Source organism: Brachionichthys hirsutus, chromosome 15, assembly GCF_040956055.1.
Source record: "Brachionichthys hirsutus isolate HB-005 chromosome 15, CSIRO-AGI_Bhir_v1, whole genome shotgun sequence".
NCBI lineage: Eukaryota > Metazoa > Chordata > Actinopteri > Lophiiformes > Brachionichthyidae > Brachionichthys > Brachionichthys hirsutus.
This window is the reverse complement of record NC_090911.1, coordinates 7,870,558-7,887,736: the sequence shown is the minus strand read 5'-3', so window position 1 is coordinate 7,887,736 and position 17,179 is coordinate 7,870,558. Positions and strand designations below refer to the sequence as shown.

Below are 17,179 nucleotides of genomic sequence, written 5' to 3'. Positions count from 1 at the left end.
TTTGGGTTAAGATGCTAAGTAGAGCAAATTAGTTGTATAAGAAAAGTACATTTTTAAAATCTTCATGTAAAATGGATCATTGTGAGTCTCCTATGAGTTGCTTTACATTAAGAGCTTCCTTTCTTGAGGCAATTAAATAGAACAGAGGTATTACTAACTCGCTGTCTTCATTAACATGCAGCACATTTAAGACAACTTCAATTATATCAGGTCAAATGCATGTTATAAGCACAGATCCATTTCCAATACATTTTGTTCCACTCATCCACGCATGGGTCACGCTGGCAGCGGACTTAACAGTGCATTTCCTAGCAACATTTCTAGGGGGATCTGGAGGCTTTCCCTGAGATAAATGAAATACATATAATCCCTTCAGAAAATTCTGGGCCTACCTCGGGGTCTCCTCTCAGTTGGACATGGCTAAAAATCCTCCAAAAGGAAAGCACCCAGGAGGTGTCCTAACAAATTCCCTCTGGAAGCCTGCACTCCTCACCTGATTTCTAAGCCCAGGGGTGCAAGTGTGTTCCGACCATTTTTCGTTCTGGAGTTATTGGCCGTTGAAGAGAGGCAGATTTCAATGTCAGGCTTGGCTGTGAATGTTTGGGTTTCCAAAAACCTCTTTAGATGTGAATGGCACTCAAAGAGTGAATAGAAATACTGTGTAATTAGGTCGCTGGAGTTTTGACCCTGGTTGACCACACGAGCGTAGTGACTAGAGTGTAAATGGTTGGCTGTGCTGTATGCCAGTCACATGGTAAATGCCATAGTGAGGATGCATGATTGGCTAACATCTCTTGCACCCGTACTACTTTTGGTTTCAACGTATTTGGCACCCAACAAAGATTGACTGATAAATTGAGTGCTTTTCCTTCCAACTCGGCTCTCTCTCCACTACCATGGTGTGAAACAATGGCTGCATTACCGCTGATGCTGCACCCAACATCCTGTCCACCTCACAATTAATGTTCCAATCACTTGTGGACAAGACCCCAAGATACTAGAACTATTTTGCTAGAGGCATCAACTCGCCTCTATCCCAGAGGGAGCAGTCAAACGATTGCATGAACACAGCCGTCAGCGTATTCTAAATGCCCACATAATAACGTAATGTAATTGGAACTTATTACTATAAATGCCAGCCATAAACCTCTCGGCGTAAAAGACTTGCATGTACCTCCAAGGGATTAAAGGTGGACAAAGTCTTACCTTGACAACAGTCACCAGACCTTCATTAGTAGTTGGATCAGTGGGCACGGAGAATCTGCCTGTGGGATCGCCCCCAGTGATCTTGTAGACGGCGTTCCAGGCCGGCGTGCTGGGCTGGTCCTTGTCAGTCACCGTCAGATTGGCCACGATGACATTCACACGGTTTTCAGGCACCTCACCAAAAAACTGCATGAATAGGCCATTAACGGACAAAGCAGCGAGCGGTTAGTGACACTGCTGTGACAGCAGAAAAGCCACCAGGCCCCGTCTTGCACAGCACAGCAGGACCAATCCTCTGTACATGGATATTTAAGGTAACTTATCATGCTGTCATGGTCATCTTATTCCCTGTCCTCTCCTGATAGCACAACGGCAGCAGTACAAAATTCAGCGGTACACCAGCACAGCAAGCCTCTTTCACTTCAGCAGACGCTACGGTAGTTGCATGTGTCAACATTTGGGGGGGGGGGGGGGGGGGGGGGGGGGTAACACTTCACACATGGCTGACTACTTGTGTATCTGTATGGCGAGGGAGATGCTGTGCAAGCACAACTGGTAAGCGAGCAGAACAGACGGTTGAGTGGATATATGTACAATGGGGTGAACTGAGGATTTCTGTGATGCTTCTTGCCACTAAGATTGTGCCGCTGATGACTCAGACGCTACTTCTTACCGTCTCAGCAGTAAACTCTGGCGGATTGTCATTAATGTCCGTCACCCTGATGACAGCAGTGGCCGTGTTGGAGAGGCCGTACATGGGGTTGCCTTCCATGTCAGTGGCCTGGATGATAAGCGTGTACTGATTCACTTTCTGTGGGGTGGGGGGGGAAGAAACAAAACATGAGGATTAAGTCACAGTCCATTGACTTTTGTGCAGAATAATGTTGGACAGTGTGGATTCGGATTGGTTTCTAATTTTACCACGTCCTCAACATGGTTGTTGGTTATTTGAAAGAATGTTCTGTTACAATTACAATGTGTAATTGTGTGTTTTACATGAGTCTGTAGGTTCTACAAGAGGGACACGAGTTCGCATGTGACTGTGTGAAAATTGTCCCTCCTCTTTTTGACTGCCATGAAACCAACAGATGACTCTTTCCATATTAAAAGCCACTCAGGTGACAGACCAGTTGCAAGGTAATGAGAGTCGGGCAAATTACTTGCATGCTGGCAACTGGCAGTCATAAAATGGCAGCCCCAGGGAGGAAGTGATTGAACAGCCACCTAGCCGGATTGCTCTCACTAGAATTTCACCAACTGCCTCCCGCTTTCTACATTCTTTTATTCATTTTCTCCAACATCTCCAACAGCCATGAGATCAAATTAATGACATAGCAGTAGAATCCAAAGCATGGGGGAAATGCAGGTAAAATATTCTAACTTGGAGCAAAAAAGGAAAGATTGATCTGATTAGTGATACATGGTGCCTCTTTGTAAGGGTCAATACAGAAACTAGCAAACAGCAAAGTTAATTTCTACTTTCTCATTTAGCTGATAATCGTCACCGTGGCTCATTGTTTTTTCGGGAAGTCAGGATATTTGCCAATACAGCCAAACTGATTTAAAAATGCAACGCATATTTACAAACATGGAAAATGAATATGATGTTATATGTCTACAAATGTGTGTGTGTGTGGGGGGGGGTGGACCTAATTTATTAACATAATGGATGGCCTTGCTAATGAAAAGTCTTAAAAGCTGATGCTAATATTTTATTTGGCACCAACATTAAGGTGAATGAACTCAACGCAGGAAGCTTAACAAATAAAATGACATAGAAGGAAAGAAATACGACGGGACAAATACCTCTCTGTCCAAGCCTGCCGCCACCGTAATGATGCCTCCTGTTTTGTTGTTGATGGTGAACATATTGGTAGTTGGACTTTCTGGGGTCTGAGACAGGATCTTATAACGCAGCATCCCATTGGCCGTTCTGGGGTCATCTTTGTCGACAGATGTTACTGTCATAACAAACGTTCCTACATGATAGAAAGACAAACACAAGATGTGATTCCATCTGTTATCATTCCCCAATGTTCATTTATTCTTTTATTGGTAATTTAAAAACACCAGAAGTGGGGCAAGAGCACTACACTGAACATTAGCAGATTTATAGCTATGTGATACAGACACAGGATTTCCTTTCTTGTGATCTTAAAATACTAACAACCATGTTAATATAGCCGGAAAGAAAGTTAGTAATGTAATAATAATGCCTCAGGAATGCCATCGCTGTCGTTTGATCTTCTAAAGTTACGCCTGCATGCGAAGCCTTCGGCTCCGACTCCAAACGGTTGCTTGCTCATACAGTGCGAGGCTGTGCTTGGCGTTATGTGGCATATTACCTGGCTTGGAACCCTCCGGAACAGTGCCGTTCCAGATCTGATGACTGAACTCTGGTCTGTTGTCATTCATGTCGATCACATTGATCACAATGTCAATGGGGTTTTCTACCTGGTTGCCGTTCAGGTCCACTGCATGAGCTCTCAGCTGGAAGGAGCACAAACACATCTGGGCTGTAGAACTGAACACTGGCACATCGCTGTCAACAACAGTCAATGTTGTACTGCTGAGATAATTGACTCAAGTAGCCATCATTGAAAATGGGCTTCACGGTATGTTGAAAAAAAAACCCGATGAATTCAGTTACATGTAGAACTCACGACTAACTTATTGTACGTGCAGAGCAAAAGACAAACCTATAAAGTTAACTTTATAAAACATCCGCAGTTTGTCAGGATATCATCGTAGTAGTTTTTTTTTTATGTGTTGGTCTTACATGGAAGTTGGAGATGTGCTCTCGATCCAGGGGCTTGTTGACAGACAGCTCTCCAGAGATCGGGTCGATGATGAAGATTCCAGTGGGTGGCTGGTCAGCACCAGGGCCAGTCACACTGTATCTGAGAAGCCGGTTCTTGTCGTGGTCCGACCGGATCTGTAAGTACAAGCAATTTGTAAATGAAAACCTTGACAACAGATTAGTCTGTGTTTCATGTCATATCTGCTAACATAATATTGATCAATATGAACTGAAAAGGGTCCCTTAAAATTGGTGATTTGTGTATTAAAGTGTGTAACTTTGTTGTCTGAAAGGAAATAGTTTTGCATTCTTTTTTTAAACGATGCAAAAATAGAGATGTTTTTTCAGCATTTCTAGAAAAACAAACAAACAAAAGTAATCAATTACAGCTAACGTGAATTCCACAAAATCTTATTCAGCTGTTGATTAAAAAAGCAATATAACTTGCCTTTTTACTGACTGACTTTTCTTCTCACACCAACTACGGTTGGATTAGAAGGAGTGTGTGTTTGTGAAGTATTCAGGCTTGGCTTTGGAGCAGCTGTGGAGCAAGCCGAGACCCTCGGTGCCTGCACCTCGGATCCATGCTGAGCATACAGAGTATCGTCTCCTCCCGATAACATCCACTCAAGCCCAGAAACTACACTTCTAATACAGCTATATTAAATATTATATATACAAATAGCATGTGCAGGATTCGACTCTTGGTGAGGGAGTTGGTTTAATTTGCTGAAAAAGGAGCTACTTCTCAGCGGTCCCAAGTATTGCTTGCCCTCCCCTCAGCCACCCACACACAGCAATGACCAAAGAATGGATGCAAATGAATTAGTCTCCGTGTGTCCTTGAGGGCCAAGATAAAAGGGAAGAATATCTCAACGGGAAACTGAGGAACAAGGGCGATAGTGAGCACTCAACATAACTCTACCTCCAACAGCACACCAATGGCTACGTCTCCTCTCGTTGTTTTTTGTCTAGGGGATAAAAACGCCTGGTTACACCGGTACAAACCGCTCTCTGTAACAAAGATAAACTAGAAAAGCACTCAGAGAGCGCAAACCTCCGCCGAGCAGCTCATTCCCCTCGTAATTACCATTTACACCATCCGAATGGTGATCTGGATCATCACCAAAAGGTTCAACATTGTAACTATGAGACTATGAAAAGTAAAAGTGAATCAGAGTTGATTTGTAACTGATCCGCAAATGGGGGGTTTTAATGTTAAAATGTAATATTGATCTGGATCCGATCCAGATGAAATTTGGTGGTGCGATAGAGGTCCCCACCCTACATGACTGTGCTAAATTTCATAAACATTGGTTAAAAATCAACCGAGATATTGAGGAACACATTTTGAAGCTCTGTTGACTGCAATGTTAGCAAAAATTTCAAACTTTCCATAATCTCTTCTGGATCATCGCCAAAATATAATCATTCAAACATTCCCAACATTTCCTGAAAATGTTGAACTTTTTCAGTTGTCTTGCACAAGGACGGACATACAAACAAATGCAAATGCAATTGCATAACCTCTATCCTGACGGAGGTAATAATAAAGGCAAAAAAGAAAAAAGACCTTCAGCATAGACCTGTAAGTATGAACACCTTGTGCCTGTGACCCTTGCTGAGTGGGGGCGCAGAGTAAAGGGGGCATACAGGGTTGAACATTTGAACAAAAAACAGTGCACTGTCTATGAAGCAGAGAGACTGAGGGGCGTGCCTCTGCATGTGTGTGTTTCAATGAGTTACATTACCCGGACAAGCTCTTGAGGAAATGGGCCTCGCGAGTTCTCTGGGACATTGATTGGGGGGATGACCCAGTCTCTCTTCATGCGTTTCAGTTGGCTGTCTGAGTTTCGTGATGGAAATGCTATTTCCTGCAAATCCTTGGACATGTCTGGGGGGACCTCCTGGACCTGTGAAAAGGAAATGATTTAGTTCAAGAGCTGGGTAATGATCACATCTATGCTGCTAAATATGGCAACAGTATGAACATGTTCATCGCGCTAGCAAGCATAGGAGTGTGGATAGCAGCTAACAAAGAATCAATGTTAGATGCTTTGACATTTAATTATGGTCCAAGTTTAACAGGTCCCAAATAATAAATACTGTGATTTCAACAAACCTTTAGCTTTTTTCACAAACCACGGATTTCATATTTGTTATTTTGAGCAAAATATATTTGCAAATGTTTAATTATTAACTTATAATTAACATATAAAAACATTTATTATACCCCGCCACTCCTTGGGGAAAAATGGACATCAATGGACCTGTTTTTTTTGGTTTACAGATAAAAAGTAGCAAAAATATTTTTTGTAAAAAGAGCAGCAGACCTGAAAAGCCTTTTTAGATGCCATTTAATACCCATTCGGAATGTCTGTTGGACCCCATACGACTTCATTCCTAGAGTAAAATATCTACAGTTGGGATGATGCACGTTAAAACGCCTTGGAGTGCTGCTGCAGCAGCTGTATACCGCCAGCGCTGGTTTGCCTCTTCTTATGTCCTGATAAAATGCACCCACACAGACAGCCCAGCTTCCATAATGGATTTGCCATCCTCCCTCGTCTGTAATGAATGAGATTTGAAACAAAGGAGGATGGTACCTGCAAGCAGACACTAAACACACAGATGGCTCAAATTGCCTATGCTGCTTCAGAGACTGGGGAGGATGAAGCGGTGCCAGAGAAAGTTAAAATAACCTTGAACGAAACAAGGCAGGAAAGAAAGGAGAAAAACTATGCAAAATTTCAATGTCAATGAATGATGGTAGAAGATTCCACTGGAATGGTCATGTCCTTCAAGTGTTTTCCCTACACTTTCCTATAATCATCTGAACACTGGTTGTGAGGTAGTTAAGCCGTGTAAACTATAACAGTATGTCTTATGTAAACGGAAATTAAATGTGACTTTCCCACCTTATAACATATCCGGAGTCCCGTCTTTTAAGTGTGTTATAACTTAATGTGTTCCCCAAAATCTGGGGAGCTGCCTGACAGCTTCTGCAAATCATATTTCTAATTAGATTATGCTGCTTTCTCACATTGGCAGTGCAGAGGCAAGCGGACGCATAGGAGAGGAGCGTGCTTCAGAAATATCTATTACCCTATCTAAACGGGTACGAGTGAAAGCAGTAATTATTTGCAACCTGTGCCTGGAATGATAAATGGCGATGTGGGGTTGTTCCGCCGAACATACATCTATCTCTGATGCGCTGGAGGTCTACTCCGATCCACAGTCTATGGATCTCCTCCATCTTCCGAGTAGGATTCTACTTCAGAGTATGAGAAAGTGCTTTTTGAGTGATGGCCTGAGCGTTCAGGAGTGTGTGCGAAGGATTAGGCGTATTTGCTCTTTTAGAAAGATCCTCTCAGATAGTCAAACATTTTCTCCTCGCCATCAGTGGAGGAACCGAGGTTCTAATAGAGACGAAGATAGTGGGCAAAGACCCACTCAGGTTAATGAGGATATTGTTTGGTTGTCACTGATTAAAATGGTTCCCCGAGGCTGTCGTCTCATCGACTAATAAAAAATGTAACCACTGATGTGATTAGGAGATGCGTGATGATTCATGACAATAATTACGCTGTGGGCGAGACTACTACACACAAACTCATAAACGTGCGCGATACGGGAAAATCGATCCCATATTTCATTAAAGACAAATCAGGGCAGACCAAAGAGCTCTACTCAGATACATATCTGAATATGGCTACCAATCACACAGCTGATCAACTTCATACATGCATATCCAATGTGACTCTCAGACCTTTATATAAATACCAAAAATATGTAGAACTGTGACTGATGGACTCATTTAAATCACACATACATAACCCTCAACAATACGTTTTACTATGCACCAACATAAAATATGATGGCCATGTTTGCTGGGATTATCTGCCGAGCTGCACATCTATTCATGGCCACTCATGAACTCACGTTGGCTCCAATTTCTAAAGAAGGATCGTACACTGGTCTTTGGAACATAAACACCGTTATTGAATTTGAGATTGTTCATTAAAACATCAAAAGGGTGATGGCTGCAGATTTGACAGCAGTGATTATTAAAAAATGCACATAAAGGCCAATATGTAACGGATGGATGGATGGATGTAACCCAATATAATGGGGTCAGTAAGGAGACGAGCTTGACGAGTTAAGCCTAGTGTGTGTGTGTGTGTAGTCCTGTAAACTTAAGCAACAGATATTATCAAACTGAACAGTATGACATTATCCACCTGCGCGGTAAAGTAAAAACCTGCACGATAACGCATCATTTACGGCTTCTTTTCATGTTCTGGTTACAAAGCCGACAGATGAGACACGTTTAACGGTTTTTTTTTTTTAATGCATGTTCTCTGATCCTCAGCCAACCACAATATTGAAATATGAGCACATGGTCATTTTAATTAAATTGCAGACGACTGTGCAGCACGTCTCGTGGAATGGCTAGCGCAGCGCCGTTAAGCTTAGACAGATGGTTCCTGTCTTCCAAAGCGGTGAAAGAGGGATGTCACCTTTTGGATGATAAGACAATAACCTCACAGTCACGAGGCATGCTGACTGGAATCCATTTTACGGTAAGCTGTTTTTGCATCTGCACTTGATGCCCGATGACCGTGTTGAGTGTATGTTTGTGCTCCTCATTAAATGTCACATTACGTTTAATTACTTAGCATCCATCAAGTCGCTTGGAACACCTGCTACAATTGAGGGAAACGGTTAGCTGTGAGTGAACTGTATGGTTGATGTGTGTAAAGTTTTTGTTGGGAGAGTTGACCATGCATTATTTCGGTATTTCAGTCAAACAATAGAAAAAAAGAAGACTGAAATGTTACAGAGGTGGTTCAGGTTTATTTACCTGTTGGCTGGAGGGCATCAGGTTGACTTGAGTCAGCCATTGCTGCTGAGTGGTGGCGTCACGGGCCTTGATCATCAACAATGATGATGGCAGGGTGGAGTGCTGAACACTCCTGGCAGCGTAGACTACGCCACTGGAATCTATCTGGAAGTCAGACGGGTTGCTGCATTCAAACTGCACCAGACCAGCTCCACTGCAGGCATCGAAGCTCACTGAAAGATACAAAGAGACATATTTATGGATATGTGGATCGATGCAATTTTTCTGGGCAAGGAAGATTGCAGATGTTTATAAAGTCCAACCTGCTGACACAGATTTATTTTACTTAAACGTCTGAAAGCTACAACTGAGAGCAACATATGCATGTTTGTAACTTTAAGAATTTTTTTAACAGGTTTTACTTTCCAAAAAGAAAACTCTCATCTACCACATATTACGCCAAGCTTAAAGCATTCAGTGCTAATGCTTGCAAGCATTTTATTTTCTTATGAAAGACAGCAGTAAGCTTGAGACTGCATCCGTGCTGTTGCTGCTGTTAGCAGCTCAAATCACCTCAGGGTGATTATTTCTTTAGTGCACGATTAAGTTTGCTGTTCCAAATGTTTCCATTAACGGTATTAGAGTTTGTGAGCTGCATGTTTTCTTCATTCCCGGTGAAAATATTAATCACTTGTGATTTGATGTCGTCCTTCGTCTGCTGTGTGTTCTCGTGATCTGTGTGGACCAGCCATACCAAGACTAATCAGTTAGTTACCGATCTTATAAAAATGCACCTCCGGGGGGTCTTCTAGAGTGAAGTAAAAAATAAAAATAGCCAACACTGAGGGGAAGACTCAAGAAAAAACAGATGGAGACTGGAGAGGTGAAAGACAGACAGATAAACAGACATGCAAACAGAGGGTCCACAAAGGTTTTCTGATTCTTCTTCTTGCTCATGCATTATTCACTTCAAGCTGCTCCCCAAAGGTATTGCTGAAAGCGGGTGCATTGGAGGAGAGTTGGAAGGCGTAGAAAAAAATGCAGAAAACCCCCCGAAGTGTGTCCTATTAGGGCCGCTGAAGAGCCAAAACCATTACATTTAAGACTCTGTATGTAAATGAGGTTATTTATATACAGTATAAAGGTGGTTAATTCGACTAGATAAGTCTTATTTTATGTCAAGCTAGCTTTGCGTCATGAAATACAGGGATGCTTTGCTTTCATGGTTGACTACTGAGTCTGAGCGCCTCTGGAGAATTGTGTGTGTGATGTTTATTTCATCAGCACACTGAAACTCATATATATATATATATATATATATATATATATACACAGACACCACAGACAGGTGACTCACGGGGGTTCAAGTCCCACAGGTGCCTCAGTGGCAATGGTACGTACCGGGTCATGTTACCAGTGGCGATACAACACAGGCCACATGTGACTCTCTCTCACACACACACCTCAGCACCTAAGAGTTCATTGTGTGATTGTGTTGTCTGAATGCGTTACCTATGCTGCCCCCCTCGCTTGTGTTTATAACAAACAAAACTGCATAATGATAAAAAAAAAAAGAAAGTCCCTCTGGCCAAAGAGATCACAGCATTACCATATATTGTTTGTGTGGAGACGCTGCAGCCATTTTGAATTATTAAAGGAGATGTGGAATTACTTCACAAAAGCCTTGAAGGAGGGTGCCTAATCTTCCTTTGTGCTGCTACCACAGGGACCTGCTAATGTCTTCAGAGTATCATCTGCAGTTGCACACAGACTTCCTCTGGGCTTTGGCAGAGGATGCAGCAGATCAGTTCAGCGTCTAAAGGAAGCCATACGTTTAACCCGGAGGCTAAATTTAATAGCATCATCCATATACATGCAATCAGGTCTCCTAGCACAAGCCCATCTCTTGATACATCCCTCCGTGATGACGGGGGTGAATTTAACACCGAACTTCTTGCTTGTAACGGGAGACGAGGCAGATGTTGGTCCCTGGACTGATGAAGGTGTTTCAGTCAGCAAAAGAGTGGCTGGAAGAAACAGCAGCCGACAGGCAAAAGAAAAGTTGGGGTGTTAATGTCTGAGGTTTTCGCTGATTAATGAGGTAATCCACCTTTTACCCATTGAAATCAACAATGGGAGAGGAAACCCGCGCGATCCATGCACCCTTGCATTTTATTACACCTGCCGCTTGGCTTTACACACTAACAAAATAAAAAAATGCATTACATATAAGGCTTTTTATCTGAAGAATAGCAACCACATCCAATGACATTTGCATTTCAGCCTATCCAGCAGCCCCAATAATGAAGATGAAGGATGACAAGATCTTCTATACTGAAAAAGGCTTAATATTGACCATCTCCTTCGCGGCTGCCTTTGTTAAATTACCCTTAACCAATTATTATTTTTTCCCCCTCTTTGAACCTGGTAAGCTGACAGCAGATAGATGACCTTCTTTCTCTGACGGCTTTGGCAGCCGCCTGTAAACTCAGAGCCTTCATCACCAGCCATCCCGAGTCAGCAGACGCTCTGACAGAGGTAGAATACAGAGTAAGAGACTGTCAAAATAAATCACAATGCAGCAGAATGCAGCTTACAAGTTTAAAATGTCACCTGTAGTGTAGTAATGCCTCACTATTCAGAAGTTATAGCTTATGTGTTTTTATTTTCTACCCAATACCTTAAGACTGTAATTTTTTATAACAAACGCATGTATTAAGTCTCTTGACATCAGCATTCCGTCAAGTGTTTTAGCTGAAGCCTCTTGCCGAGCCGAGCCCTAGCTCTTCAGCATCATTTGAAATTTGGCCATCAGGAAACCTCTGAGAGGCCCTTCAACAGTCAGTCCCCACGGCAATCACTACACAAACTCCCAGCAGGCACGGCCGTTTCCAATGATAATGAATGAGAATGTCCAGCATGTGTCTATTCATTTATCAGACGCACTCTGGTGGCTTGCAGAAACACAGAAATGTGTAGCGCGGCACCGCTTAATCCCCGGATGCTGCAATTTATGTATATCTAGATGTATTGGCTCCCCGAGGTAAAAGGCTAAAAAGAGATCTTGGCTGCCACGCCCCATCAGACGTGTCGTCATGGGTGCAACAATGAGGGCCTCTGCTTTGGATAGAAATGCCGATGCAGCAGAGGCGACTGGGGGTTGGGGGTTTAGTAGAAAATAGGTTGGGCGACAGGGGGGGGGGGCAGGCTTGTCAGCAAAAATGACTGTCCCATTAATGCCCTGCTCTGGGGCCCAAAATTACCTCCAACTCAATGATCCTATTCACATGTTACTGACAAGCAACACAAAACCCCAGCTAACCGCTCTGTACCGCTGGAGTGCCTCTCTATTGTCTGGGCCATCATGATAACTTTAGTTTAGACACAAATGGCTGGGAGAGAGATAATGGGAGGAAAATATATACATTTCATTTGGAACATAACATGGAATGCAGACTCTGAGGAAAGAGGAAATGCGCCACAGTTCTAACTTTTATGCCTACCTGCTAAATGCACTGGTGACACACGAGGAGGCGGAAAGCCTGTCTAATGAGCGATAAACACGACAAAGCTAAAAATGATGATGTGAGATCATTGCAGTACAACATCAGTCATTTCTGGGAAGTGAGATCACTGTTGGTTGAGAAATACTCAGCATACCCCCCCACCCCCTGTGACGCTCCCATCCCAGCCCTTGGAAAATTTACAATCCTTCTGATAAGATTATTCTTCACAAATAAATATGTCCAGGTGCAGAGAGGCCTGCCCAAATGATGAGACAACAATATGAAGCGGAGGCATGCATGCTGGGGCCTCCGTTTATTAGATGCGGTAAGCCCCGGTGGAAACTTCCATTCTTGTGCATCAATTCAAACTGCTGCGACATGAAATTGTAATCCAGTCCACAATGTCAGATGGAAGTCAGCATTTATACTTTGTGCCCCGACACAAATCAATCATTCATTGCAATATTTGTAATCAACCAATTATTATGTTAAAAGCAGAACACACAAATATCTTTTACACCAAGAAAGCTGCTTGCTTGTGTGTCATTATGGTATTTTGTCTCTCTAACTGCACTGGGTTTTTTTTTCCTAACGTGATTGTGGAAGAGAATTCTACAGCCTCGAGGCTGGTGAGTATACAAGCAAATTATTACATTCTCTTCATCACAATTATGGCTATAATAATGTATTATTGTTTCAAGGTTTACAATGAAGACTGTTTTTTCTTCTTCTTTGAGCTGATGAAATTTCTGAAGATGCATTTATATCATTTTTTTTTACAGATTTTTAAATGAGACCCATTTGATAGGATAATTTCAAGTTTAGAAAATTAAATGAATTAATTTTTGGGTTGTGAAAACACCATCAACCCTTTTATTTATTAAAATAACCCACAGCATTTGATGGATTACAACACTTGAGGTGATGTTACATTTCACTTGTGAAGCAACACGTTTTTAATTAATTCATACACGCTGAGGCACAAAAATGAGACCAAGATATTTCTGTTTTCAGAAACTAGGGTCTTCTTCAGAGAAAGTAAATTGTTAGCTGAAGCTTGGATCTGGTGCTGACGATACCGCCTCTTGCCAGACTAAGCCCTCGAAGGCGTTTTACTAATGCACTGCACTTCAAACGCGCGGAGCATTCCATGCTTATAGCTGGGCCTAAAATATGAAAGGGATTTGCATAAAAAAAACATGCAGTGTTTGTTCTCTGTTCTGTGTCTCAGGCAATGAAGGAAACTAAAAGAGGAATGGCATCAGAGCATAAACACATTTAACAAGTGGCTGGCTCATTTTCCGAGCTCGATCGGAGTGACCATTCCCTTGGTTTGTGTAGTTTATGAATATTGCTGGAGCTCTTTTTCCTTCCCTACACTGCTGCCACAATTAGAGATTTATGAAGAGGCCCTCAAGAAATGTATTGATGTTACCTTCCTTATCACACACACACACTCACACTGGTGCACACGCTGAGAAATTTAAGTAGCACAGACATCTGAGCAGCTTTAGCCACAGGAGTCTGCTCGATTTTAAACAAAATGATTCTTAAGTCCCATTTACGAAGCAAACTGGCCCAAAGGAAGGAGAAACTATTTGAACTGCTCATCTCCAAAGCGAGAGCAACTCCATTAGTCGAACATAAATAGTAAAAGAATAAATAAAAAATAGAGTAACCCCCATTTCCTTCAGACTGCTAGAGGTTCTCCTGTTCCTGGTTGGTACAAAGGTTCTCTGTTGCTTCTCAGTAATGACTATTCTTAAGGAAACTGCCATTACCCTGTCCACTGGCCGTAACACATCCCATGGTGACGCATCAGCTCCGTGCTCAGCGGATACCTGCTGAGCTCAGACGGGGTGAAAAGCCAGCTGTACACAATCATAAGATGACTTTCAGTTAGAGCCCAGTTGCAAAAGATTTTCCACAAAGACGATGGCAGAAAGAATATTTACCCTTTGAAAAATGTGTCATTTCAATTGGTTATCTTGCGAAGGGGGAGCATTGGGGAGACGTCCCAATTATTCTTGGGGCTTTGTTTGGTAAATGAAATGATTCCGTGTTTTCCAGTACAATGACAGCCGAGCATTGTGTGGATTACGGTGTCACTGCAGCCAAGAGCTGATAAGACTAAGCTACATCCTTCTGCAGTTATCGGTGCATAGCTACCGGGATTTTGCCCTGTGAGTTATTGAGAAGAGAGGCTTGATATGCAGCGGCTTTAGTGGGGGGGGTATTCAACTGACCGCATTACCAGGTTGTCAAACTCTTAACTCTTTATATCTTTCATCTAAGCTCTACGACTGCTGTGAGTGATCACAGGTGGAGTGCATTATGAAAACTATTAATATGATGATAAATCAAAGTTTGAAAATAAAGAAAGCTTGGTTGATGGCCAGAAAGTGTGCCTTGCAGTTGATTTTATTTCCCTTTCTCCGGGTTTAAAAAGGAACAGTTGATACTAAAGAATGAAACTTATAATTACTGTGGACTGTGACGGTGCTCGGTGTTAGATAAATGCGACAAGGTAATAACAATGTATCTATAATCTCAAAGACACCAATTTCCAATGTTAAGTTCCTCTAGTTCAGAGTTCTATGACATGAGGCATTCAATGTCATAATAATAACAGATTATTTTCTTTTTTAAACCTCTCTGTACTCTCACAAAAGGTTTTAATTGTTCTCTATACCCTAATTAATCATATAATCATTGGCACTGGTTGCTTTGTTCAAGGCTTTAATGATCAACACCGTGAAAGATAAAGATTGTAGAAAGTAAAGCATGGATATGTATAATGAAGCAATCTGTGTGAGGGTGTAAGCCAGAGTCAGGCTGAAACTGTGAGATGTCTTTTAGAAATCTCACTTTGAATAATAACACATTTAAGGTATCTATATACATCACTTACAGAGGTCAGTCTATTGTGACCATACATCACAGCAATGCGCATTTTAGGGGACGCTCCAGTGCACAGCACCATCCATCTCTGCGGTGCCATGATGTCGTTACAGTGCGGCAGCACCTCGGGCCTTTTCTGCCGGATAGAACGTTAAATCATTTTTGAGCCTCTCGATGGATGAGAAATAGCCGGAAATATTTAGCACTGGATATTGTTTGTTTTCATTTATTATATAGATAATGTAATTAGAGAGACTGGACATAAGTTCCTCTTATTTCCTTTATCTTCCCTATTTAACATAATGATTTGCCTCTATTCTGACGGGACTCTGTATATTGTGTAGCTTTGTAATCACTATGCAGGACATGTGGAGATTATCCTTCCAACAACATTTGCAACCGACTTGACTTCATATTCAATTACATCGATCCTGAGAGTTAAACCTGCTATAAACCACACCGATGTGTATCTTCAGAGAAAACCATCTGCATCTCGTCTGATTTGTAGGCTGCTGTACAGGTTATGTTGGCTAGTCAAACCAAAATTATGCCATTCAGTCACCGGAGGCCGGCTTGGGGGGATCAACATACACTCTCATTAAAGTAAACATAAAAATGTATGCTAAATAAATGAAGTGCAATTTATTGCAAAGTAAATTCGGGTTCCTTTTCCAGTGGAAAATAAAACTGAATAATATGAAAAGCAGTTAGAAACCACTAGCAATCCACTGTCTGACATCTAATAGAGAAGAACATTTATTGAACTATTATTTATATTTAGAGTTCATTGTTCATTGTTGTTGTGAAGCCTTTGTTTCTCCTGTTCCAAACTGACCTGATATTTTGTGAAAAGGCTGGTCATGAGGGCCGGGCACTAAAACCGCCTCGGTGCAACCTGCGATGTGACATTGTTAGGTCCTTTTGATCTCTGAAGCAGAGACTAGTAGCCATTTAGTTTCTCCCTTGATCATTTCTGTCAAAATACTATCATAAAAATCAAAGAGACAAAGAAAGGGGGCAGTGACCCAGTGAGGAGGTAACCTCTGTTGGCATGTTCACTGGTTCCTGTAAGACTATTTAATCACAGCAGCAGAGTGGGTTCTGACAGATTCGTTGCCAAGAGATAAAATAGAAATATTCCACTCTGCAAAGTATTGCACGTTAAGTCGCTGTTGTGCACACATTCATTTCCAGATCGTCTTGTGGAAAAAGAATGTTGAATATCGCATTTGGCTTTCAAGAAGTATTGAAATGCAAAGTCCTAAAACATGCATCGTAGGGGTGTAGGCTCCAGCTTCACTGTCCCTAGCTGCGGAAAATGTCATTTGTCAAATGATACTCTGGCGGAGCACTGGTACTGTAAGCGCTCCCATCTAAACTGTGTCTGGGGTTTATGGAAGTTACATGCACCAACAAGCCATTAAATGGCAGACAGATACCCGTCAATTTTAGAAAGAGCTTAACAGTAATAGTACTGCTTAAAAAACTATTGGTGTCTCTGTGGTTCAAGATGCTGCGAAACAGTCAAAAGCACCAGATTGTGTGCAAATTAGCATGTTTTAGTCGAGCCTAGAAACATATTCTATCAATCAAACCCTGACAACTCACATATTTTTTTGTTTGTGTGGTAAATGAATAACCATAGGAATGTGTGTGTTTAGCCACATCTAATGTTGTTATTTCATTTTGAGTTAGAGATTGACAGCAAACAAAATATTGCTATGGAGTGTTTTGAGAACAATTTTGTATTTCTTTTAACTTATTTTAATTTCGAGCATACACACAAACAAGTTCACATTTCCACCAATGAGGTTCTGTTTTCATCTGTATCTGAGGGTTGGTTTGTCTGTTCACCAGATGGATGAGACAAAAACTAGAGGATGGGAATTCATGAAACTTGATGGTAAGATGTGGAAGGGCTGG

The 17,179-nt window shown here is 41.9% G+C and overlaps 1 protein-coding gene across 1 annotated transcript in view; it reads right to left on the bottom strand.

Annotated features, from left to right (window-relative positions):
- Nucleotides 1-17,179, bottom strand: part of cdh2 (cadherin 2, type 1, N-cadherin (neuronal)) — a 52,605-nt gene that overhangs the window by 11,285 nt on the left and 24,141 nt on the right. Inside the window, exons 3-9 of the mRNA XM_068748321.1 lie at nucleotides 8,871-9,082; nucleotides 5,758-5,919; nucleotides 3,986-4,141; nucleotides 3,552-3,696; nucleotides 3,013-3,185; nucleotides 1,880-2,017; nucleotides 1,207-1,392 (exon numbers count right to left, since the gene is read on the bottom strand). Coding sequence (XP_068604422.1) covers nucleotides 1,207-1,392; nucleotides 1,880-2,017; nucleotides 3,013-3,185; nucleotides 3,552-3,696; nucleotides 3,986-4,141; nucleotides 5,758-5,919; nucleotides 8,871-9,082 — 1,172 coding nt within the window. The remainder of the gene's footprint in view (nucleotides 1-1,206; nucleotides 1,393-1,879; nucleotides 2,018-3,012; nucleotides 3,186-3,551; nucleotides 3,697-3,985; nucleotides 4,142-5,757; nucleotides 5,920-8,870; nucleotides 9,083-17,179) is intronic.